Consider the following 23404-nt stretch of genomic DNA (forward strand, 5'->3'; position numbering starts at 1 on the left):
CCTCCCTGGGGCTCCTTCCTCTCCACCTTCTCCCCCTCTGGTGTGTCCCAGTGTGGGGCAGGGGTCTCGCCCCCTCAGCCGGGTGTCACCTTGGGGTCTGTGCCACACGGGGACCTAAGCAGGGCTGGGCTGAGCCCCCCAGGCCGGGAGGCGCAAAGGTTTTCGGGTGCCCATCTCCTCCCTCACCTCCGGGACCCCTCTCCTCTGGCGGGGGGGGGATGGACCTTCCCCACCGGGCTGGCGGTCTGCGCCTCGGGCTCCGCCTGCCCCCCGTGCCCGGTACACCCCGCACCTCCACGGCCCACGTCCTCGGGGCACCCCCGGCACAAAAGAGGGTTCCCGGAGCGGCGGAGGGTTTGCGATCGTCCCAAAAAATATGGAACGCTTCACGAATTTGCGTGTCATCCTTGCGCAGGGGCCATGCTAATCTTCTCTGTATCGTTCCAATTTTAGTATATGTGCTGCCGAAGCGAGCACGAAACGTACTGCGCCCGCGGCGGTATTTGAACCTCTCCAAACTTGTAATTCTCAAGTCATGGCGACTGTCTCGGTCTCAGATTCCTGCGGTTTTCCTCACGACGTCACAGTCCCAAGGATACCAGTCCATTTCTATACTCGAAATCCTCCTTTTTGTCAGATATTTTGGCGTTTCCGCGGCTGAGCGGCTGTGCGGACCGGCAGGCTGCGCGCGGTGCATGGCGGGAGGACTTCTACTTTGCATCCCGGGGCGGGGCGAGGCCGGCGCTTGTCCTCCACCGTCCCAGAGTTCCCCGGTGGCGCTCGCGCAGGCGCGTTGCCGCCGTCGTGGGTGCCGGCGGAGGAAGATGGCGGCGGGGCGCTGAGGAGACGGGACTGGGCCGCTCCGCTCCGCACCGCGCCGCACCAGGAGAGCCGAGCCGAGCCGAGCCGAGCCGAGCCGAGCCGAGCCGAGCCGCCCGCTGCGCTCCGGGCCGGCCCGTCCCCCTGACGGACCCCCCATGGCCGCGGGGCCGGCCCAGGAGCCGCGTCCCCGCTGGGCCTGCTCTGGCCGCGCCGCTCCCGGGCCCCGCCGAGGCAGCGGCCCGCTGAGCCCCGGAGCCTGGCCGGAGCCCCGCCAGGCCTGACCCGCCCTCCGCTCGGGAGGTGTCTGCGCGCAGGAGGCCGGGCCGGGCCTGGGGCGGCGACCCCTGAGGAGAGCGGGACGGGGGCAGCGCCTGCCCGGCGCCCCGCACCGAGCAGCTCCCGGCACGGGGCTTCTCCCCGGCCCGTCAGAGGCAGCGCTTGGCTCTCGCCCCGAGGACCCCTGCGGAGCAGCCGCCTCGCCCCGAGTGCGCTCTGCGGAGGAGGAACGGCTCCTCCGGCCCAGGTCAGCGCCGCCAGCGCCCTTCGGCTCCCGGCCGCAGGCGTCAGGATGTCCGAGAACCAGCCGAACGCCAACAACCACCACCCGGCCAACAACAACGGGGGTGGTGGGGCTGCCGGGGGGAACAACCGGGGTGTCCGCAACCCCAACCTCAACCAGAACCCCTTGATCAATGTGCGCGATCGCCTTTTCCACGCGCTCTTCTTCAAGATGGCAGTGACCTACGCTCGCCTCTTCCCACCCTCCTTCCGCCGCGTCTTCGAGTTCTTTGTCCTCCTCAAGGTGAGGGGCAGCTTTACGGGGGCTTTATGGGGAGGAGTGGACATTCCTCTTGCTAGCCTGCAGTTGGGCCCTGAGGCATGAATTTCCTTATAAACACAAAAAAGCTTGTCTCTGCTAGAGGTCGCAGCTTGCGTTTGGGCCACCTGCCCCGAGCTGTCCACTGAGCTCCCGTGGGCGCCTCTTCTGTGAGAAAGAGGTGAATAGTTGTAACGATCTGTGCTGGTCCCCACACCACCAGAGCTGGAAATAAAAAGGAAATCACTGAGCCGGCTTGCTGGGCAGCCAGGCTGGTGTGGGTCAGGTCCAGGGATGTGGCGTGAAAGATTTCTGTTTCCAAGCAATCACTCTTTTCGGATACATTGCATACATGAGGTATTTGATTGTTGGAGTTTTGTTGGAGTCTTGTCGTTTCTGGAAGCAATTAATGCACTACCCCATTTTAACCCCATTTCTTTTTAGCAGTCGGCACCCTCAGCTGTGCCTGCACAGTATCACACCTCTGTGTAACAGGGTGAAAACCCACCTGCTTTCTTGTTGATGTGGGTGCAGGATTGGAGACCCACAGAGGGGCCTGTCGGTGTCCGTGGGGTGAACTGCCCGTAGGTTAAATCCTGCACCGTGGCTTCCAGGGCGCACGCTGACACTTCTCGCCAGTGCCAGTATGGGAAATTAGAGTAAGGGGAAGGAAGGAGAGGAGCTTGCCAGGTGACAACAGTGCGCTTCTGCTCTGAGTTTCTAAAATTCAGCCTCTTAAAGCAAGAAAACATTTAGGACAACTTGTCTCATACTGCACATATACATTTTCTCCCCTCCCAAGAAAAGTTCAAGGTTTTAACATCTCTCTTTTTTTTTTCCCCGTTGTATAACTGGATTCAGGCAGACAGGGAGACTGGAACGGGGATGGTGCTAACGGTGACGCTGTCAGGCAGAGCGAGCGGTCCAGCTGGTAGCGGTTCTTGCTGCTGTCTGCTTTTGATCAAAGCTCTCCCGAGGAAGTAAGAGTATTCACAGGCCATCTGCAGAGAACAGCCTGGTCTCGGCTCTGTGCACAGGGTGCTGGTAGGAGGTGAAGTCAGAGACTGTGGTCCTGCGCACTGCTGTTCGCAGAGTCCTGATACTGCTCGTGGTTCTGCCAGCTTCGACGTGGCTCCTCCTGCGACAAGGGAGGTGTTTCTGATTTACCTTCCCTTGCGTCTTCCAATGCAGCTCCTCTGCAGATGTGATGTTTACCGGTCTGTTTATTCACAGCAAATAGGTCAAGAACGAAATGTAGCAAGGACAGCTGGTTTAATTGGCAATGAGCATCTTAATGCAGTTGGAAAGTGATTGTATGAAACTCAGCTGTGCTGCTTACTGTACCGGCGTTTCTCAGAGCTTTCAGCTGTGAACTTTGGACAGCGTTGGGTAACATCATGCTAGATTTACTACCTTCGCTATAGGGAACGAATTTTATTAGTCCACTTCGTTTTGCTGTGACTTTACAGCTGTTTCTTGGACTGAGCCGGGGCAAGGGAGTGGTGATGCTCCGCGAGCCCAGCCTCGGCAGGCCAGCTCGACCTCCGCTGTGGCAGAGTCCGTACCTCGCAGCGGCGAGTGGCAGGTCTGAATGCGGAGCTGGCGATTCTGCCGTGGGTTTGTGTTGTCCTGCTCGTGTGGTGGGTTGTCTTTTGTTGAGGTTTGCTTTATTTTGCCTTTGTAAAGTTGGGCAGTCTTCTTCGGGCTTCAACAGGAAACACTTTGTGCTGAGGAAGGAAAATGGCTGAAAGCCACAGATGCGTTTCTGTTTCTTTCAGTATGCTTTGGAGCCTCATCACACGTTGGTGCTGTGTTTGATCGGTTTGCCTGCGGTGCAGTCATTTTGGGGATGTTGTTGGTTTGCAGGACCTTACGTGGCACTGGGGCCTGTGCGTGTGGCCTGTGCTTTCAGCAGGACACGTGTACCGCACAGGTATCGGTGGCAGCTCTGGTCTTGTGAACAGGAGGAGATTGTTCTTGCTGCTGTCTCTGCAGTGTTCCCCTGTTGGTACGGTAGTGCTGAAATTGCCTGATTCTGGGCTGCTTTATTGTTGATGCAGGACCGCCGGGGTTGGAAGGCATAAAAGCTCTTCTCCACTTACAAATCCATTTGTCTAAATTAACCCAGTGTCTTTATGGGCAAAGAAGAGACGGTTAAAACTGGGGAGTCTGTAAACAGGCCAAGGTTGGTTGGGCTGATGGTCTCTGCTTTGTTTCTTGCTGTGTGTAGGCTCTCTTTGTGCTCTTCATCCTGGCTTACATTCACATCGCCTTTTCCCGCTCGCCCATTAACTGCTTGGAGCACGTGCGAGAGAAATGGCCACGCGATGGCATCTTGCGGGTGGAAATACAGCGCAACTCGAGCCGAGCCCCCATCTTCCTGCAATTCTGTGGTGTTGAGAAGTTCCCAGGAATGGTAGTTGAGTCCACAGCTGAGGAAGAGGAGGAGGAAGAGGAGGAAATGACTGTGGATATGTTTGAAAACAGCTCTATCAAGGTAAAGACGTGTTCCTTCTATACACAGAAGGAAATAGGAACCTGGGTGTCGGTTTGGGGAGAAATGGTTTGTTAGAATCCTAAGTATGCCACAGTCCCTCTGTGAGCCCTCGGTCACCTGGAAACAGAATGTGTTCCGTGGCTTTTCCTGAATCTCCACGTTAGCCTCTGATGGTTTAAGATAGAAAGTAAAGCCTGAGAAAGTGGCGGCCTCTTTTGTCCTCCTTTTGGTGGTGGAGGCCTTTGCCGGGGGCACAGAGGGAGCACAGAAGATGGGAACTGAAATGACTGCTAACATGACTTTCCCTGCCACAATTTTCCAACAGTTTGAGCTGGATATCGAGCCCAAGGTGTTCCTCAAGCCATCCCGGGTGAGCAGCACCGAGGCACTGACCCACAATGAAAGCCAGGAGTTCTTGTTTAGTGAAGCAGCCACTAAAGGTATGCAGCCTCTGAGGGAGACTGTGTCCGAGTTTGAGATGCTAGCCAGAGCAGGTAAAGACAACTTACGCTGCTATCTGTGCTCTCTCCTTCCCCTGCCCCGTGCATCTTCCCTGCACGTCTCATTCCTTCTGGCTTCTCTGGGCACGTGCATAGTAACCTTAAATGTCTTCCCTGATGCATTCCCCGGTGGTTAATCTTGCCAATACTAACACTAGATCCACAGCAAGATCTTTCCTTCGGCTGAGGGAGGCTGGGAGTCAGGGGTCGTCTGGGCTATAAAATTTGCTGAAGCTTCTTGGTCTGGCATCGTGTTTCTGCAGTGATCGGTGCCAGATATCTCAGATTAATGTGAACCTCCCTCTTCTGAGCAGCTCGCTGTCGTCTTGAGATCTGCAGGGATCCCACTGACAGCGCACATTCCTCCTTGTGTTAACAGGCTTTGGGCTGTATTTTGCGTCCCTGAGTCAACACCAGTACTTGGAATAGCTAATTAATCCTGAAAGATACTGAGCAAGTTTTAGTGGATTGCGAGATACAGCATAGCTGCTCTGCATCATTCAGGATATCATCCTGCTTTATCCCCCCCCTTGTTCCAGCATGACTTAAGCTGCTAATGTCTCGTAAACTCTAGAGGGAGATTTAGTGGCTTTGTATTATTTAAAATGGAATTCCAGTGTTGGAAAACAACTGTTTCTAGCAGTTAGGGGAGGAAATCTATTAAAAAATATTGATGTTAAAACAGAAACATGGCAATTGGATTCTTATTTAATTTGCCTTTTTCACCTACACTTTTATCCCTGGAAAGACTGGAATTCTTTGCTCTTCAGAAGTACTGGGTGTTCTAGCTGTGGAGGATTGAGAGGCTGGACACTGCAATGGCACTGTTCCCTTGGTCTTGCAGTGGTTTTGCTTGATGCTGATCCAGAACTCATTAATCCTGAATTTAAGATCATTAAGTCGCATAAGACTAGAGAGCAGTAAATATTTTTGGTGCAATACCTTTATTAATAATTGCCTAAGTTCTGCAAGAGTCACGTTGTACAGTGCTGTGTGCGCTGACGGGCTGTGCTTTGATTTGCTGAACGCCTGGTTGGAAATGATCCAGCAACGTGGTGGGAGAGAGAATTGTGCTGCTTCCCAATGTAGTTAAAAAATTCATCTTTTCAAATGGGTCCCAAATCCCCAAACACCTGTTTTTATTGGTTTTTTTCCAGGTTTCTTGTGCTATAAGTGCACCAAATTTCATGTTTAGACAGAATCTTTTATCGTGGAAAAATGTTTTATGATACAAAGGAAGTAATTCTTTTGTTGCTATTTAAACACTTTATTTCCATTTGAGCTTAAAACTGTTTTGTAATGGAAACAAAAGATGAAACAAACACACCCGCCTGCGTTTGCTGCCCAAGAAGTGGGATCAGAGGCGGGGAAGTAAAGTGGGCATTTCTGTCAGTGATGTGTCGCTGTAAGTCAGAAGAGGCAGGTACATTTCTTTTAAGTTATTGTATCCTTTTAACTTTTTTGCTGCGTTGTTGTGAGATGCCTGACAGCTGCCTCCCCTCGCCTCTTGCAAGACACACTGTGACACTTCGAAAGATCAGGGATTAAATTGCTTGGCTCCGACTTAAGCAGGAGGTTTTGTCCTTTCAGAGATGATGTAGCAAAAAACATCTTTTTTGAACTTTTCTTTAAAAAAAAAAAAGTAAATAAAAAATCAAGGAAACTTCAGGCACCAAAATTTTTTTGGAAAGCCGTAATTGCTCCTGCCTTTAGTTTTGAGATTTGTAATTGCAGCAGTGACCTCTGTCTCCTGAGAAGTGCAGTGCTCTTGCCCTGTGAAGTGTTCACTTGGTGTTCAGCAGGTGTAAAGTGTATTTTCCTGCTGTTTCCTAAACAACATAGAAAGCAGAAATTGAACAGAGCAAGAACAAGTGGTCTAGGGCTCGCCAGGCAAAGATGCGGGCAGATTCTGGACAGCGCTTGACAGAGCTTGGAACCACTGCCCTGAAGCTTTCTCAGAAGTTTCACATTAAGGACTAACGTCAAGGGAATGGGCTGCAATTTCAAAGAATTTGTATTGATTTGTTTTAAATTGGTTGAAGGAAGCCTGGAGCCTGTGTTTGCAACTAATTCTCTTTTCCAGAATGTGGTGGGAGGGAGGGAGGGAATCCAGAGGTGCTATTTCTTCTTGGTAGCTGTTTGCAAACCCTGCTGTTGAGTCTCCCTTCCCGCCCTCTCTTGCAGTGTGGCCGCAGGAAGAGTACATTGTGGAGTACTCCTTGGAGTACGGGTTTTTGCGCCTGTCCCAGAGCACTCGCCAGCGCCTCAGCATCCCAGTCATGGTGGTGACTTTGGGTGAGTGAGGGAGCCAGCCCGCTCTGGTGCAGGGGTGGGTGAGTGCTCTGCAGAGATACCTACGCGCCGTTTCCTCTTTAGTCTTGCGGAAACTATTTATAACAGTTGATGGCGCTCATTTTCCGTGTAGGAGAGCTTCTTTAAATTGCTTTAGTGGGTCATACCTTTCCAAGAGGAGTAGTCTGAAATGGTGGAGCCTGTTTCAGTGAGCCCTAATGTTGTGTCCAGCACAGTTTTCTCATTGAGGAAGGAAGAGCCTCATGGTACTGAAGATCTAGGCTTAGCGTGGAGCAGCAGCAGCGCAATGTTAGAGCCCAGTGGCGGGAGCAATTGCGCATGTGTCGGGGACGATGCTGAGCAGATCTGCTTGGCACTGTCTCAACGTACTTCTGTGCCCCTGTTAGCCCAGCAGACCGTTTTCCTGGAACAGCGTTCTCTTCACCTGGCATTTGCTCCATTAAAATCTGTCCAAGTCAGAAATAATGGTCTCAAACTTTCTCGTGCCTGTGATCATAATTGATCTGTAATGAACTGTAGTGCAGCAATCAGACTAGAGTTCGTTACTTACTCCTAATCAAACTGAAGCACAGCTGGGCTGGAGTATTAAGCAGTGATCCCGTATAGGTCATGGGCATGTTAAATGCCCAATAATTTCCATGTTAAATGTCTATTTACTGACCTGGGTTTTCCAATTCAGCTAGACAAATTCCTTCATAAGTATCCTAGTAATTTACTGAAAAATTATTTGTGTTCATGCTTCCTGTTTTGCTTAGATTTGGGTTATTTTTACAAGCTGATCAGTGTTTGTACAGTAGAACGCAGTACCAGCTTCATGAGATGGAATTGAACAGGCTTCGTTCGTGCCCAGAGCCATGGGGAGGCGTTTGCGTGTCCTCCACTGCAGGAGGATGGATGGGGACGGTGGGCCCCAGCAGCGTCACGCTGAGTCCAGCTGATGGCTAAAAAGTCTCAGCTTGGCCCGCTGAGTCTTACCAGAACTTGTTTCTCTGGGCCATTAGTTGGCGTGAGCCTAGGGAGATAGTCCAAGCCTAGAAGGCAAACTCCCTTTATGTCTGTGCCAACAGAGAGTGTGACAGCCCTGATGTAATTCTTAAGGCCTGATTGACATTAGCATTTTGACAGCCTGGCTACATTTGTCAGGGGGTGACGTTTTCCCTCCCAGTCCTGCCCAATTTAGTTACGCTGCCAAAGGTCCAAGTGCAGACGCAGGTCTGCTGGCAAATGTGTCCTGAGTGATAAGACTGTGTGCTTGCCCTGCCGCCTCTGTGGCTTAAGGTATGAACAATCTGAATGGGGTTTTTTTGTCTTCTCTCTAGATCCTACCAGGGATCAGTGCTTTGGGGACAGGTTCAGTCGCCTATTGCTGGACGAGTTCCTGGGTTATGATGACATCCTGATGTCAAGTGTCAAAGCTTTAGCTGAAAATGAAGAAAACAAAGGTAAGGCTTGGAGGAATCGCTTTCAGCAGCTGTGCAGAGCAGTTGATGTTTTTATGATGGATGCATGAATATCGTCTTCTGACTATCGATTAATCTCTATGCAGGGAACGGTTCCCTGTGTTATGTAGGGATGTTACTGTCAGGGACAAAATGAAACAAGTAGGAGGGGAGAGATGTCTGCAAACGTGATGTCCTACTGCCTTATTGCACTGCGTAACAAGAGTGCTGCCGTGAGGAGGTGTTGCCATAGATTTGCTTTAAATCCTGTTTCCTTAGAAAGCACTGGAAGTTTGTTCTTAGTTTGTGGGTTAATCGCACTGAGCTTGTGCCTTTTTTCTCAGGTTTCCTTCGCAACGTGGTGTCTGGGGAACACTATCGCTTTGTCAGCATGTGGATGGCTAGGACTTCCTATCTGGCAGCCTTTGTCATCATGGTCATATTTGTAAGTCGACGGGAGCTAGGCATTGCCTGGTGCTGGTCAGCGTATGTTTGATGTTACAGTACAGGCCTGAGCTCTCATCTGCTTTTAAAGCTAAGCTGATGGAGTACGAGGTTCTACTCTGGTTTTTTTTGATGTGGGTTCTTAAAGTCCTAGAACAGAAACAAACAGAGGAGCTGAAATAGAATGAAATAATGGGGGTGTTTTTGTCAAAAGGGAGATTCGGGTTCGAGAGCCTCTAAGTGTGGTTAAACACTCAGGGTGCCAAGGCACGGGGTGCGGAAGTTTGTCCTCCTTTTAAGAACAGGTCTAACTCATTTGCCAGGCGTGATCACGATAGAACCGAGTCTCCTGTGATTATGTGTTGGGTGATTACAGATAAGTATTAGACAAGATCCCAAGTGATAACTAAGCCTGTGTTCATAGTCTTGGGTGACTGTCTCCCTTTGTGTCTGACCATCCACTGATGCAGCTCCTTGTACAATAATATTGTGGCCAGTGAGAGAGGAGGAAGTGAGTGCTGGGTGACCGTTGTTGGAGAGGCATTATGAGCTGCTGGGAGGAGCAGAGATGTAGGACAGGAAGAAATCCTAGTTCCAGCTCTGCTGCTGCTGTTTGGTTTGGCCCCTGCTCAAATATTCAGAATCGGTCTCTCTACAAACAAATTACTTACTGTCTATTTCACTGCAGTAATACAAAGACTAATTGCTGTTTGTGAAGTCTTAATTATTCTTTGGGAAATCAGTCTGCATAGCTCAAACTAACAAACGTGGGATATGCACAGCACGCTGGGCAACATTGCAAGTCCAAGCTCGCCTGTCCAGGCCTCTGCCGTAGCGTGATTCAGAAAGTGACTCCCTGGACCTGTGTGGCTCTAACGCTGGCTTCTGTTCTTGTATTTCAGACTCTGTCCGTTTCGATGCTGTTGCGCTACTCGCACCATCAGATCTTTGTCTTCATTGGTAAGGATTTTCTAAGGGATTTAGGGTGTACTGGACACTGTGCCTGCTCCAGCACAGTGTATCATGTATATACTCTTGACTGTCATCGTTTAGAAGGGTCCTGATGTAGCTGCACAGGGAATGTATCCCCCCTATAGCCCTGTCACCGTGCTTGCGAGAGCTGTTCTGTCTCTTGACAATTGTCAGGGCCGGTGGACTTGGGACAGTGGACTTCACTGCACGTTGCAGTGCTCTGAATGGCGAGTAATGGGGTGGAGGGTTCCGTGGCCCCACATCCACTTTGTATTATAGTATGTTTTCTTTCTTGCAGTTGACCTGTTACAGATGCTGGAAATGAACATGACAATTGCATTCCCTGCAGCTCCCCTCCTCACTGTCATTCTGGCTCTAGTAGGTAAGGACATTAGCTCACTTCTTGTGAATGTGCAGCAATTCCCTTTGGGATCTGTAGAAAGTATAATTCCCTGTTCTGACCTGGCCACGGCAGGTGGTTAGTGTGTCTGCTCATCACAGGGTGGAAGGCTCTGGAATTTGATGGCTCAGTGAGCTGCATTGTCCTTCTGGGTCCCCTGGAAAAGCAGTTCATTTGGAAATCACATAAACTGAAGCTTTGTCTGTCACTTTTAGTTCATTTCAGATTCACACTTCCTGTGACCACGTTGCATTAGCACAATTTGAATTTAAAAAACAAGCAACAAACACCACCCACCCCCCCACCCCCGAAATCTGCGCTGTCCGGAGCCAGCTGATCCTCTGGCCTGTGTAGTGACTGCAGTCAGCGGTGAAACATGTTCGCCCTTAGCTGCTGCTTTAAACGGAGCTAATTTGTCCTGCTGTGGTCTTTGCTGTACAGTCGTACAGCCCCGGCTCTGGACATGATGGAGGATTCCCTCACACGCCCCTCTGGGAAGCCCTTTGCCGAACTGGTGTCTGTGCCCTGCAGCGTGCTGATGTCAGACACCCTCTGTCCTGTAGGTATGGAGGCCATTATGTCAGAGTTCTTCAATGACACCACAACTGCGTTTTACATCATCCTTATCGTGTGGCTGGCTGACCAATACGATGCTATCTGTTGCCACACCAATACGAGCAAGAGGCATTGGCTCAGGTAAGAGCTGGCTGGGACCTGGCTCCCGTATTGTGCGTTCTCACTGCATGTCCCGTTCTCTGGTGGGAGGCTGCTTCAGATCCTTCCCAGCCCTCCCGGGCAGGAGGGCTTCCACTCTTGAGAGCTTCTGTACGTCTCCTTGGGAGCTGTCCTGCCTGCCACAGGGTCCAAAGTGCGATCGCTTCCACTTTGGGTCTCGTGCCTGGGTCTCAAAAATCACCTCAATCCTTTGCCTGCCCTTTGGTTTGCCCTGTTGAAGACCTGTTCATAGCGAGGCAATTCTAATTACCTGTTAATGGGAGTCTGCACCACCCTGTGCAAAGTGCCCCAGCTCAGAACGGAGTTAGGAGTGGGAAGAAACTCGCGTTTGTCCTGTCCATTGACATATCCTGATGTTTATTGCCTTTCTGTCCAGGTTCTTCTATCTGTACCACTTTGCCTTCTATGCTTACCACTATCGATTCAACGGGCAGTACAGCAGCCTGGCTCTCGTCACCTCGTGGCTCTTCATCCAGGTGAGTAGCTGCCACTTCTGCTGCACGTTGGTGCAACCAGCTGCACAGGGGCAGGTGCCATCCTTGTGAATTCAGTCCTGGTCACTCCACCCGCCTCAGAGGGGTCTGGCTGCCTGCAATTTAAACTGTTACACTGCTGATTGCTCACGCTGCCTGTGCTGTTAAAAAGTGAAGGAAATCCACTGCAGTTGGTTTTTTATCAAACTTCTTGTCGAGCTGAGTTTGAGTAGGGATCTTTATTTATGTAAGAGATTGAAATAATCCCTGGTTTGGAAATGGAACAGCAGAAGGAGGCTATTGAACAGCAGGACTTTTTGGTCACTGGCTCAAATCCAGCCACGTGCCTGACAGTAGGCTGATGTCAAGTGAGTTTTGGAAGGCGTTAGGGAAGGATTTCTATCCCGTCTTTCTGGAAGAAATCCCACTGAGGATATCCCATGCAGAGGCTGAGGAGTTGGTCATCTGTGCAGTGAAGATGCTGGCAAGACCACCTCCAAATTGATGTCTCCAGTATCCTGGGTCAAGCAAACCTTTTGTGTGTCTCTGGCTGTTGACCTGCCCCCTTTCTCTGCTGCAGGATGGAGACAGGGATCTGAGGATGGGCCAGAGAAGTGCCTTTACCCTTCTTGTTCTCAGCCCTTAAAAGGGAAGGGGGGTTGTACTCCATTGCCTGTCTTCAGAGAGAAACTATAAAAGCAGCTTTCAGGAATCGTAGTAGAAGGGATAAATCTTTCCAAAATTTCAGATAACCTCTTGGCTATCAGAGCAGCCAAATTCTCCAGTCACTGTCTTCACAGTGAGAGGAAAGCATAGTTTTCTAAGGTATGTCTGGGCTCGCAGCCCAGGCCCAAGGAGTGACTCCTTTCTCTTTGCCTTCTCTAGCATTCGATGATTTACTTCTTCCATCACTATGAGCTGCCAGCCATTCTCCAGCAGATCAGGATCCAGGAGATGCTGTTGCAGAACCAGCAGGTGGGCCAGGGGACTCAGACAACACTCCAAGACAACCTCAACAACAACACTACAGCTGCCCCCGTTGACGTGGGGAGCCGCCGACCCCACCTGGCCGCCGGACCCTCTGGGGAGAGCAGCAGCACGGCTGCCCTGACGCCCAGCGAGGCCTCCAGTGTCATCGCCGCTGCCACAGCAGCTTCTGTTGGCAGCGACCTGAACTGGGTAGCTGAGACAGCTGCCATCGTTACAGAAGCCTCGTTTCTCTCCGACCTGAGCACTACCCTCCTGGAGCCAAATGTGGTGCACGAAGCCATGGCCAACGGGAACCCCCAGGATGCTGCCGCTGCCTCCAGTTTGGTTGCCCGCATCAGGGTCAGCAGCGACCACCCGGAGACGGCCATGGGCTCCATCACCATTGAGGTCACTTCAACATCTGTGGTGGCTGCAGCAGATGTTCCCCCCGCTGCAGAGGTGGCACCAGCTGTGCCCCTCGTCCCGCTGCAGGAGGAGGGGGCCTCACTCCCCAGCCCTTCCCTTCCTGAGCAGACTGAGGCTGTCGAGGGCTCAGACAGCCAAGCAAAACCTGGCGCCAAGAACTGCGTTGCAGACAGCAGCATGGCAGAGACCCCTCCAGCCTTTGTGGAGGAGGCTGACCAGGACAGACGCTTGGGTCGTGCTCTTGGGGACCGGGGGGAAAGCAGCCCTTGCCCAGCACCGGCGGATAGTACACCTAGCTCCAAACCTTGCTCGGAGCCAGACTTGAGGAGCCTCTCTTGAGTCCCTGTTACTGTAATTCTGGACTGCCAGGAAGGCATTTGGATTTCGTTTGTTACTATTTCTCACTTCACCATCATCCTTAACCCATGAATTCCTCTTAACGGAGGCAGAGCAGCTGGGACAGAGGAAAGGTGCTGCAGTGAAATCCCCTGGGAAAAGCACGTGTGCGCTTGTGTACGAGAGGCTGACGCGCGTGGGACTGCTGGGAGGGAGGGACGAGGCGTTCCCTCCCAGGCCTGCGAGGCTCAGGGGCCTCCTGCCGCGGCTGCAGGCGAGCAGGCTGCCTCCTCCAGCCCTGCAGTCGGCTCCGTGCCCGCACTTTTCCTTGCCCCCGGCTGCCCCAGCGTTGCCCCCTGCGGTCGCGTTTGCAGTCCAGGTGCTGTTCACAAGCGTCAGCTGATTTGTGACAGACCACGCGTGTGTGGCAGCTTTCTGGTTAGAACAGCAGCTGCATACGAACGGGGAAAGTGTTTTCAGACATCCTTGGGAGAGCCACAGAAGGCAGAGGAGAAACCTGGTAAACTTTCCTTCTCCTTAAGGGGAAGAGGAACTTAAGACCTTCCCCAAACACTAGATCTGCTCATGCCAGGGCAAAGCTGGGCGATAACCAAAGCAGAAACTGCAGTTCAGCCCCATTTTTTTTGTCCTTGAACTTCCCTCGGTCAGTGGGTTTGAGGGGTAGAAGCTGCCGTGTGCAGGTTAGAGCTTCCATCCAGGAGAGATGCGTTTGGCTGGGCTTGGAAGCAGCGGGGTTGATTCCTGTGCTGGTCAGCCATGGAGAAATGCTGTCCCTTCTGCTGCTGGTGACCGCCGCGGGGGCTTTGGGAATTTAGCTCTCTTAGATGTATGTGGCCAGCATAAAGTGGGAGCTACTGGCACAGGCAAATGGTCTCAAGTAATATCTGCTGGGAGCTGATCTGTAGCGTCGGTGTCTGTAGCGATGTTTGGGACAAGGAGGACAGCAGCTCTGCCTCTGTACAACTCTGCTTTGGCGCCTGCCGCTGTGGGTGATGTAGTTTGCTTTTCAGTGCCTTGTCCCTTCAATGGGACACGTCTGCATTGAAGATCAGCCCCATCCCAGAGGAGGGAGCAGCTTTTCACTGGCTGAACTGTGGCATGAGATGGTTTAGCAAAGAACCAAAACACTAAAGCCAAGACATTTCAGCTAATTTTCCCTCATTTCCCTGGCAGCGGAGGTGAGGCTGGCTGTACCCGACCCCTCCGCGATACAGCTGGCTGAGCTGGGGGGCTGGGACGGGGACCGGCTGCCCCTGAGGGTGGGCTGGACCCAGGCGGGGATATGGCTGGAAGGAGGGTTTACGCTTGTAGGTAGAGCGGGGCGACACAGGAGTGCGTCGTGTCTGTAGGGCTGAGAGGAGAGAGAAGCTCGGGGAGAAGCGTGGTGGAAAAGGGCAGTGCTGGGAGGTGACACGTGGGGCACTCTGCTCTTTGGGGGGCAGCTGGGTCGCTGTGTCCCCGAGTTCAGCCTCATCTCCCCACAGCTGAGCAGCGTCTGTGGAGTCCATCCCCCTCGGAGGGCTCTTGTGTGCGTTTCGGTGTCTTCTACCAGGAAAGGGTTCCCATGTCAGCACCGTGGGGGCTCAGAGCCCCCCGTTTCACTTTCTCTGCATTTTCTGCCCAGGTGCCCCCCCCCCTTTTTTTTTTTTCTTTCTTTTTGTCTCAAGGAGCCCTGGGTGTTGCTCTGGGGAATGGGGGAGCCTGCTCGTGACCAGCATGCCAGATCCTGCCGCAACCAGCCTTCCTGGGAAGGGGCCTCGTTGGCAACTGGCTCCCTGCCTCCGGCGTGGACGTGCCAGAGCGCCAGAGAGCAAGGAATAATCGTAGGCTTTTAAGAGGAGAGGGTGGGTGGGAGGGGAGGCGGGGGAAACAAACCAAATGATTTGATGAATGAAGAGTAGAGTTCATTCTATTTAATTAATGTACAAAATGTGTTTGTATATAATAATAAATATTATATCTAACAGCTGCTGTGGTGCTGCTCTGGTGTCCTGCTAGCAGTTGTGCTGGGTTCCTGCTGGAAGTTGAGGTGTGAGGATCCTGTGGCTCGTCGAGCACTCGATGCTTGGGACGCCCCTGCCACCATCCTGGGGTGCCAGCGTCTGCCCCGTTACGCCTCGGAGGGGTGGTGGCAGGGCAGGGAGGGCTGAGCACAAGTCCCCGTCGCGGCTGTGCTCACCGGTGTTCGGCAGCCTCTTTGTGCGAGTGGGAAGGCTGCGGGGAGGGAAGATCTCTTGCTGTGCTCTCGCCCCGGTCCTTTTACGGCCGCCCGTAGTCACCCACAGTTGGACTGTGAGTTATTTAATTTCCTCCGCTGGCAGGGGCCAGGGGCCTTTCCGCGCTCTGCCTGGGCTGAGAAACGGGCCGGCACCGGTGACGTCCATCTCTCGCCGTCTGCCCAGGGAAGTCCGTTTCTGGTTTGAGGTGGCTCTGGAGATCAGCCAGCTTTGCTGCCCTGGAGCTGGCTCTCCCGGAGGGGAGGTTTGGGTCTTGGCCTGTCCTGCCGCCACACCGGCGCACTGTGGGACGAGGGCTGCTCACCTTCCTCCTCCTAACCACTGCTGTCTGGGGCTGGGCCGAGCTGGGCCAGGGTGTCCCTGCGGAGGAGGGAGGGGAAGGGTTACCCTCACCCCAAGCCTGGCTGCATTTAGGGTGCAGCTGGAAGAGAAAAAGCAGACTGCATTTTTCTTCATCGTCTTTATTTACACGGGTTAAAAACACAGCGTTGCTGAAGGGTCTGCCAGCAGAAGTGCTGCAATTTGTCCTGGTTCTGCAGGGGCCTCTCATCTCATCTTAACCCGCCGCCTTCCCCCCAAATAAACTCCCCTCATCTAAGGCTGCTGGCTGCGGTTCAAACCCCCATCGTCAGCGGGACGGGAGGAGGGAGGTGAGGAAGAGATGAACACCCCAGAGCTGGGGAAGGGAGGCAGCCCCAGGACATCCACCCCTCCATCCTGCCACCCAAAGGGCCTTTTTCCTTCTGTCCCTCATCTCTTTGCTCCTGCTCCGAGGAAGGGGAGCGGGTGATGGTCTGCCCTGCCCGGCTCGCTGCAGAGCAGCCTGACCTGGGGTGTGCCTGGGGGGCTGCCTGCCTCCTCCCCACCCGGGGAGCGGGCTGAGCGCTGCCCCGGCCCCCCGTCCTACGTCACCTCTCCTCCCGGGGCTCCTCCGTGGCCGACGGGGCGGGCAGCACCCGGCCGCTCTTCACTGTGCCCAGCATGGCCACCAGCTCGCTCTTCCTCACCAGGGCTGCACGCAGCTGGTCCCGCATCTCCTGGATCTTCTCCTCCAGCTCCCGGAGCTCGCTCTCGCCGGCCTCCCTGTCCGGGGGCCGCAGCGCCCGCCCGTTCCTGGGGTGCTGCAGGGACCCCTTGCCCTCAGGGGGGGCTTTGTCCAGCTGGAAACGCACCCGACGTGCCTCCTTCCGCAGGGTGCTCCAGGGCTGCCCCGCCGCCGGCACCTGCCTCAGCTGGAGGTTGCACCTTTTTGGAGAGGGATAGAAGGATTGAGTGGGGAGCTGGCAGCTGGGAGGTCCCTCCATGGCCCCCCCCGGGACAGCGGGTGCCCATGAGGAGGAGGAGGAGGAGGAGGAGAGCGAGGCAGGTGCCCAGCCCCAGCTGTACCTCTGCTCCAAGCTCAGCTGCTGGCTTTTCTGCTCCTCCATGCCCATGTTCAGAGCCCGGTGGATTTTCTGTGGGGAACAAGGGAAGAGTGAGATGGGGGGTGATGGTCCAGGGCTGGAGGAGGGCCGAGGTTGTGCAAGGGAATAGGGAGCAGCAGCACAGGGCATGGGGGGGGGGGGGGGGGGAGGGGGGATGTCTTTCGGGTGCTGGGCGAGCCCGTTCCTGTCGGCCCCACCTGGCTCGTGTGCAGCCAGTAGTTGAATTTCTTCTTGCGCTTGATGCGGGGCAGGATGAGGTGGTAGAAGACGTGCTCGCCCAGCGAGGTGAGCAGGGAGCCGCTGAGCCCGATGCAGAGCAGCACGAAGAGCCCCGAGAAGTGGTAGATGCCCATCTGAAGAGTCTGCAGGGAGAGGGGGTGTCAGCTGGGCTGGGGGGGGGTGGTGTGTCAGCCCCCCCAGCACCCCCCCCCAAGCCAAGGGCCCGGCCGCCCGCACCTCCGTGACAGCAAAGACACGCTTGCCGCAGGGCACCATCTTGTACCACTTGTCATGCAGGAGGTCGATGAACCCGGCCGACTTGTAGCGGCTGATGAACTCGGAGATGTTGGAGGTCAGCGGCGAGTTCTGGGGGAGGCCGATGCCGTAGCCTGGCCCCGGCGGGGGGGGGGGGGGGGGGGGGGGGAGGGGAGTGAGCGGCCGCGCTGGGGCGGGGTGGGGGGCACAGCCCCAGCAGCAGCCACGGAGTGGGCACCCTCCCCACCCTGCATGGCCATGGCAGGGCATGGCCCCATCCCAGCCGCAGCCAGAGCACACACGTGTGTACACACACACACACACACAGAGTGCACACGCGCGCGCGCGCGCGCACACACACACACACACTCTGCAGCCCCCCCCCGCCCCCAACCTTCAATGGCGAAGGGTTTGCCCACGGTGAGCAATTTGCAGTCGGAGTCGATGGAGACCTCGTAGTCCAGCAGCGACTTGTCCATGATGAAGGCGTTGAGCTTGGGGGGCTCCGTCCTGCACCAACACAGGGGGACCCTCAGAGAGGGGGCTGCTCCTCCTCCCTTCCCCGGGGTCCCCCCCAACCTGACATCCATCCCTGGGGTGGGGGAGACGTGTGTGCGTGGGGTGGGGGTGCACAGGCTGCAGGGAAAGCCCAATGTCTGCCCTGGGAGGAGTAAAAGGAGGGGACACACCCCACCCCATGCCCTCCCCACCCCTCACTTGAGCATGGTGACGCCGGCAGGGGTGGTGGGGACGTTGTAGCGCCGCATGTACTCGTGCATCTCGGGGAAGCTCTTCTTGATGTACTCCTCAGCGCTGCTCTCCCACACCGTGCCGAAGCGGAAGCCCTGCGAGGGGTGATGCAGCTGGAAGGAGGCACCAGAGCATCAGTACCGCCAGCCCCGGTGGGAACAGCCCCTGGCCCCCTGGGGACACGTCACCAAGCCCTGAGCACGCGCAGCCCTTGGGGGGGGCACTGGGCAGCCCATGGAGATGCAGCAGCTCCTGCGGGGTGTCTGGCAAAGAGCCCCCCCCCCTCTGCCACCAAGAGCAGCCCTAGCATGAACCCACTTCTCCCCTGTCCTGGAGCTGAGGCCAGGATTAAACACTACGGTGGAGGGGAGACAAAGCTTCCTGGGGGCCTGGGAAGACCCCCACAGCCTCACGAGGGGCTGTGCTGCAGGACCAGGGCTGGGGAGACCTTTCATGCTCATCGCAGCAGGGAAGATGCAGCAGGAAGGACAGACACCCCTCTTCCCTGGACTTCAGCCCCATCTCACCCCAGCTGAAGCAGCCCAGACGCTCTCCTACCTTTGGGTCGTGGATGCCCGAGAGCTCCTCAAAGGTCTTGTCCCCCACCATGACGGCCGCAAGGTTGGCCGTGTAGCTGGAGAGCACCAGGAGGCAGAAGATGGCCCAGAGGTTCATGAGGAAGCGGCCGGTGCAGCACTTGGGTGTCTTGCTGGACACGGTGCGCCCAAAGAGGATGGCATAGCAGAGGTTGAGGGCTGAGGAGTAGGAGAAGATCTTCATGCGGTTGCGGCCGTGGGGGGTCATGCCGTAGGGGCTCTTCCACTCGTACAGGGTGAGGAAGAGTGCAGTCATGTGCAGGGCCACAAAGATGCCCACCCACATGGTCCAGTGCAAGGGCCACATGAAGGCCCCGATAGGCGATGCCGTGTCCTTGGTCCTCACCAAGATGCCCAGGCTGGTGGAGAAGAAGGGGCTGGTGAAGTCAATGACTTTGCTCCGCGCCGAGTTGATGCTGAAGGAGGTGACGGCCATGTGGGCCATGCCACTGAGCAGGTCCCCCACCAGCCCTGTCCAGCGCCCGTTCTTCCAGGCCCCGTATTTCCCATCACCCACAATGTAGAGCTCAAAGTCAAAGGGCACGTCCTCGGCCAGCTTCTCCAGCAGGTCGATGCAGTATCCGTAGCAGCACTTCTTGTACGCCTGCGGCACCGAGCCGTTCTCAGCACCGAGCTCCTCGAAGAGGGCATCCAGCACGGCCGAGTCATTGGTGCCGGGATCCAGGCAGAGCTGCCCAGCCGGGCAGCTCCCATCCTCATCTGCCTCCCTGGTGAAGACGAAGGGGTGCTCCACCAGCGTCACCACCCGCAGCTTCATGTGGGCCCCCCCGGGCCCCTCGACGGGGCTCTTGCGCTGGTGGTGGCTCTGCCATGCGCCCTCCTCCAGCTCCAGCTTGCCGTGCCGCCAGGTGCCCACCGTCACCCAGGTGGGCTCCCCCCGCGAGTCCCGTCGCAGGCTCCAAACACGGTACTGCTGCTCCAGGCGCACTAGCGTCGCGTTCTCCACACGCACGGGCCCTGTCCGGCCATGGAAGGATGTGTTGGCCAGGAACCTGGCAGGAGGGGGGAAGGCTGTCACAGCTCTGGTGTCACCGGCTCCAGGGCTGCGGCCGGGAGGAGCAAGGGACTGGGCTTGGGGCCAGGAGCAGGAGGTGCCTGACTCGGGCACAGGCAAGGACAGGGAGGAGCAGCAGGATCCGGCCCCGCTGCCCTGCAGCTCGCCGTGCTGGCAGGGCCAAGCGTTATTAATATTTATAGAGCAACTGTGCTCGGGCAGCATTAGGGAGATCTGAAGTGACACGTCCCCCCTTGTGCAGCCAGCACAAATCGTGTCCCCGGGGGGGGGGGGGGCAGCAGGGACCGGGGGGGAGCTGAGCCCCATGGCGGCGGCTGCACACACCAGGTACCGCGCTGGGCTTTGCACACTGAGCCCTGGGTTCCCCCAGCTCTGCCCTCACCCCACCCCGGGGCTAGGGCACAGCACCCCTCCGTGCACCCTGATACGATGGAGCCAGGGCGAGGGAAAGGGGCACCCACAGCACCTCCCTTACCGGGAGAGGAAGAGCCCCGAGGACTCGCTGCCCGCCCGGCGCCTGTCGTTGCAGTTCACCATTGTCTGCAGGAGAGCCAGATCGGGGCGGACGTGGGCGGCGCTGGCGATGGCCCGGGACACCAGCTCCACTGCATCCTGGATGAAGAGCTCCAGCGGCGGCCGGTTAACCTCCCCGTAGGCCAGCAGCCCCAGGGGCATCCCCTCAGTCTGCAGCTCACTGGCGCTGAGCGGGGAGCCCAGCATCCAGTGAAACTCCTGCGGCAGCAGCCCTGACTCCTCGGCCACCCGGAAGACGAGCCGAGCGCGCTGCAGGTCGCAGCCGAGCACCAGCACAGGGCTGGAGAGGGCCCTGAAGCGCTCCCCATGCTGCCGGAGGTAGCGGGTGGCCCCGGGCTCGTCCAGGTAGCCGAGGTCCAGGACGGTGCGGAGGAAGAGCTGGGAGCGGCGGGCCCAGAGGCCGAGGAAGCCGGAGACGTCCCAGGGGTGGCAGAGCACCAGGTTGGTCTCCTGCCAGTTGTTGGCCTGCAGGACGCTCACCAACACGTCCACCAGCGTCTCCAGCGAGCTCTGCCGGTCCACGTGGAAGTGGAAAGGGCTCTGCCAACAGAAAGGGGTTGTGGCTGTCCCCCTACCCTGCTCCTGCCCGTGGGAAGAGCCCAGAGGCAGCACCAGACAATGTCCCTCCCACCCCAGAGCTACCCCACGCTCCCTGCCTGCTCCCTGCCCCGTCCCAGCCTGGGAGATGGGTCCCTCCCGCCCAGTGCTGGCCATGCACCCACCACGAAGCCAGAGGGATGCCCAGGGACCAGACGAAGAGCCCCGGGGAGGAGACCCCCGCGGGCCCCCTGGCCGGGCAGGCGAGAGGGTTCACGGCCACCTGAGCAGCAGGTTGTGCATCCCGCTGCCCACACACACACAAGGGTCTCACACTCCCAGCCAAGCGCTGCCCCAGCTCCCCGCAGCCGGCGCGCTCCAAGGACACGCTGCTCGCCAGGCAGCAGACGAGCACACATGGAGGGTGGCGGGCACAGCCTGCACACGTTCGGCGCCTGCCCGGGCATCCCCGGGGAGAGGCTGGCGGGACAGGGGTGGTGCGGTCCTGCCATGTGCCAGGAGAGGAGTCACCTCTGCCCAGGCGTGGTCCGGGGTCAGTGCACACATGGAGGGGCCCAAATGCGGTACAGCCCCATGCAGAGGTGGTCTGTCCCCAGAAGGGACTGGCTGAGGAAAGGGAGAGGGACAAATCCAGCCCCAAGGACACAGGGCTGGGACAGGTCTCGGCTTGGCAGAGTTCAGGCTGTGAAACATGGCACTGGTGCGTACAGACATCGCTCCTGGAACAGCGGGGCTGAACTGGGCGGCACAGGGGACTGTGGGGATCCAGCGCCAGGGCATGTTCCCGGAGCCCTTCTGGGGCTGGACCGGGGTTGGGACTGGGGCTGGGGGGGCACGGGGCTGCCAGAGGAGCCAGGGAAGTTGCCTTGGAGTGGGACCTGGGATGGGGCTGGGATAGAGCCGGGCAGGGAGCCAGGAGAGAGATGAGATGGGGGCTGGGATGGAGCTGGGATGGAGCCAGGATAGAGCTGGGATGGAGGCTGGAATAGAGCCAGGATGGGGCTGGAATGGGGGGCCAGGAGGGGGCTGGGATAGAGCTGCGATGGGGACCAGGATAGAGCCAGGATGAGGCCAGGATGGGGCCCGGGATGAGGCTGGGATAGACCCAGGATGGGGGTCATGATGGAGCCGGGATGGAAGTGGGAATGAGGGTGGGATGGGGCCGAGATGGGAGCCGGGATGGAGCCAGGATGGAGCCGGGAGGGAGTCGGGATACAGCGAGGATGAGGGGCTGGGGTAGAGCCGGGATTGGAGCCGGAATCGGGGTCAGGATAGGAGCCGGGACTGAGCCGGGAGGGGAGCCGGGAGGGGGACCTCCGGGGTAGAGCCGGGATAGAGCCGGGACTGGAGCCGGGATGAGGATCGGGATAGGAGCAGGGATGGAGCCGGGACGGGAGCAAGGACGGAGCCGGCACGGCAAGCAGGGCCGGGAGCAGGGACGGAGGGCTGCGTCCCGGCGGCCCCGGTCCCCGCAGCCCCGTTCCAGCGTCCGGCCGGTGCGGGTGCGGGTGCCGCCGGCGCGGCTCGCTCTTACCTGCGCTCGGAAGGGCAGGGGCCCGCGGGCGTCGAGGAGGCTGACGAAGGGGATCTGGAGGGCGGCGGCGAGGAAGTCGAGCTGGAGCAGCTCCCGGCGGGAGCGGGGCAGCGCCAGGACGGCGGCCACGCCGCGCACCACCAGCGCCCGGCAGAGCCACCGCGCCAGCGAGCCCGGGTCCCGCGCCGCCGGGGCGCCCGCCACCACCTCCAGGCTGAGGTTGTAGGGCAGCACCGCCCCCCCGGGGCCGGGCCCCCCCCCGGCGCTCCCCCCGGCGCCGGTACCGGCGGCTCTGGCCAGCGCGGCGCGGAGGCGGGCGCGGCCGGGGGCGGCGGGCGGCAGCAGCGCCCCGAGGCGCACGGCGGGGCCGGCGCGGGCCAGGACGCGGCAGGGCTGCGGGTGCCCCCCCGCCGCGGCCAGCGCCGCCGCCAGCAGCCAGAGCGCCCGCAGCCCCGCCATGCGCCCCGCCACCGGCCCCGCCGCTCTGCGCCCCGCCGGGGCGGGCCGGGGGCGGGGGCGGCTGCGGGCGGGCGGGGGCGGCTCGGCAGCGCCCCCGGGTGCGGACCCCGCCCGGCTCCGCAGCCCGCGTGTGCGGGCAGGGACCGGCAGGGGCGGGCAGGGACCGGCAGGGGCGGGCAGGGTCCCGCCGGGCTCCCCGCGGGCAGCGCCCGTCGCGGCGCCGTCAGCGCCGGCCCCCGGTCCCGGACAGCGGCGCCCGCCCCGTCCCCGAGCCGAGCGGGAGGGTCCGGGGCGGCCCCCGCAGCCCCCGCCCGGCCCCGGTGGGTCACGCCAGGCACGCCCGCAGCCCCCTCCCCCCCCCCGCCGGCCTGGCACTCGCCCACGCCCACCCGCGGCGTGGGTCGTCCCGTCCCGTCCCGTCCCCCCCCGCAGCAGAGCGGGGCCCCCACCCGCCCGGTGCTGCCGTGCGAGGGCTGCGACCGTGGGGTCCCCCGGGAGGGAGCACGAGATGCCCCGGCACAGGAACCCCCCGTGCCTTTGGACCACCGGGACCTTCCTCCTCCTCCTCCTCCTCCTCCTCCGGCCGGGCGCTCCCCGCCACGGCCCGGGCTGGGAAAAGGCCCCTCTGAGCCGGGCTC

At 58.0% G+C, this 23404-nt stretch overlaps 2 protein-coding genes and 1 non-coding gene across 4 annotated transcripts; 1 reads left to right on the forward strand and 2 right to left on the reverse strand.

Annotated features, from left to right (window-relative positions):
- Positions 1–370: 370 nt before the first annotated feature.
- Positions 371–477, reverse strand: LOC143170976 (U6 spliceosomal RNA). The gene has a single exon (XR_012997118.1). It is a non-coding gene; the product is annotated as a U6 spliceosomal RNA (small nuclear RNA).
- A 594-nt stretch (positions 478–1071) lies between these two features.
- On the forward strand, positions 1072–14993 carry TMEM259 (transmembrane protein 259). 2 transcript variants are annotated; one of them, XM_076359494.1, is made up of 11 exons: positions 1072–1624; positions 3870–4136; positions 4462–4630; positions 6821–6931; positions 8269–8391; positions 8733–8833; positions 9735–9792; positions 10103–10186; positions 10768–10900; positions 11316–11415; positions 12298–14993. In XM_076359494.1, the coding sequence occupies exons 1-11, from the start codon at positions 1391–1393 to the stop codon at positions 13144–13146; spliced, it is 2229 nt and encodes a 742-aa protein (XP_076215609.1). In that variant the 5' UTR covers positions 1072–1390; the 3' UTR covers positions 13147–14993. The 2 variants fall into 2 exon arrangements, with proteins under 2 accessions (XP_076215609.1, XP_076215610.1); XM_076359495.1 differs by having other exon boundaries at positions 4462–4576.
- Positions 14994–15701: 708 nt separating this feature from the next.
- GRIN3B (glutamate ionotropic receptor NMDA type subunit 3B) lies at positions 15702–22766 on the reverse strand. Its single transcript, XM_076359223.1, has 10 exons — positions 22308–22766; positions 20157–20797; positions 18608–19658; positions 18017–18162; positions 17694–17809; positions 17282–17433; positions 17023–17187; positions 16788–16855; positions 16314–16646; positions 15702–15822 (listed from the first exon to the last, which is right to left on the reverse strand). Exons 1-10 carry the CDS (start codon positions 22764–22766, stop codon positions 15702–15704), a joined length of 3252 nt encoding a protein of 1083 aa, XP_076215338.1.
- Between the last annotated feature and the right edge of the window lie 638 nt (positions 22767–23404).

The sequence above is a fragment of the Aptenodytes patagonicus genome, chromosome 25, assembly GCF_965638725.1.
Source record: "Aptenodytes patagonicus chromosome 25, bAptPat1.pri.cur, whole genome shotgun sequence".
Lineage (NCBI taxonomy): Eukaryota > Metazoa > Chordata > Aves > Sphenisciformes > Spheniscidae > Aptenodytes > Aptenodytes patagonicus.

Excerpts from the sequence above, each read along its gene's own strand:
- GRIN3B (XM_076359223.1), bottom strand. The coding sequence starts at position 22,766 with ATGGCGGGGCTGCGGGCGCTCTGGCTGCTGGCGGCGGCGCTGGCCGCG. Across the intron at positions 17,434-17,693 it reads CAAACCCTTCGCCATTGAAG|GCTACGGCATCGGCCTCCCC; the intron begins GTTGGGGGCGGG and ends CGCCGGGGCCAG. Across the intron at positions 16,647-16,787 it reads CAGCTGAGCTTGGAGCAGAG|GTGCAACCTCCAGCTGAGGC; the intron begins GTACAGCTGGGG and ends CTCTCCAAAAAG.
- TMEM259 (XM_076359494.1), top strand. The coding sequence starts at position 1,391 with ATGTCCGAGAACCAGCCGAACGCCAACAACCACCACCCGGCCAACAAC. Across the intron at positions 4,631-6,820 it reads TGAGATGCTAGCCAGAGCAG|TGTGGCCGCAGGAAGAGTAC; the intron begins GTAAAGACAACT and ends CCTCTCTTGCAG. Across the intron at positions 10,901-11,315 it reads AGCAAGAGGCATTGGCTCAG|GTTCTTCTATCTGTACCACT; the intron begins GTAAGAGCTGGC and ends CTTTCTGTCCAG.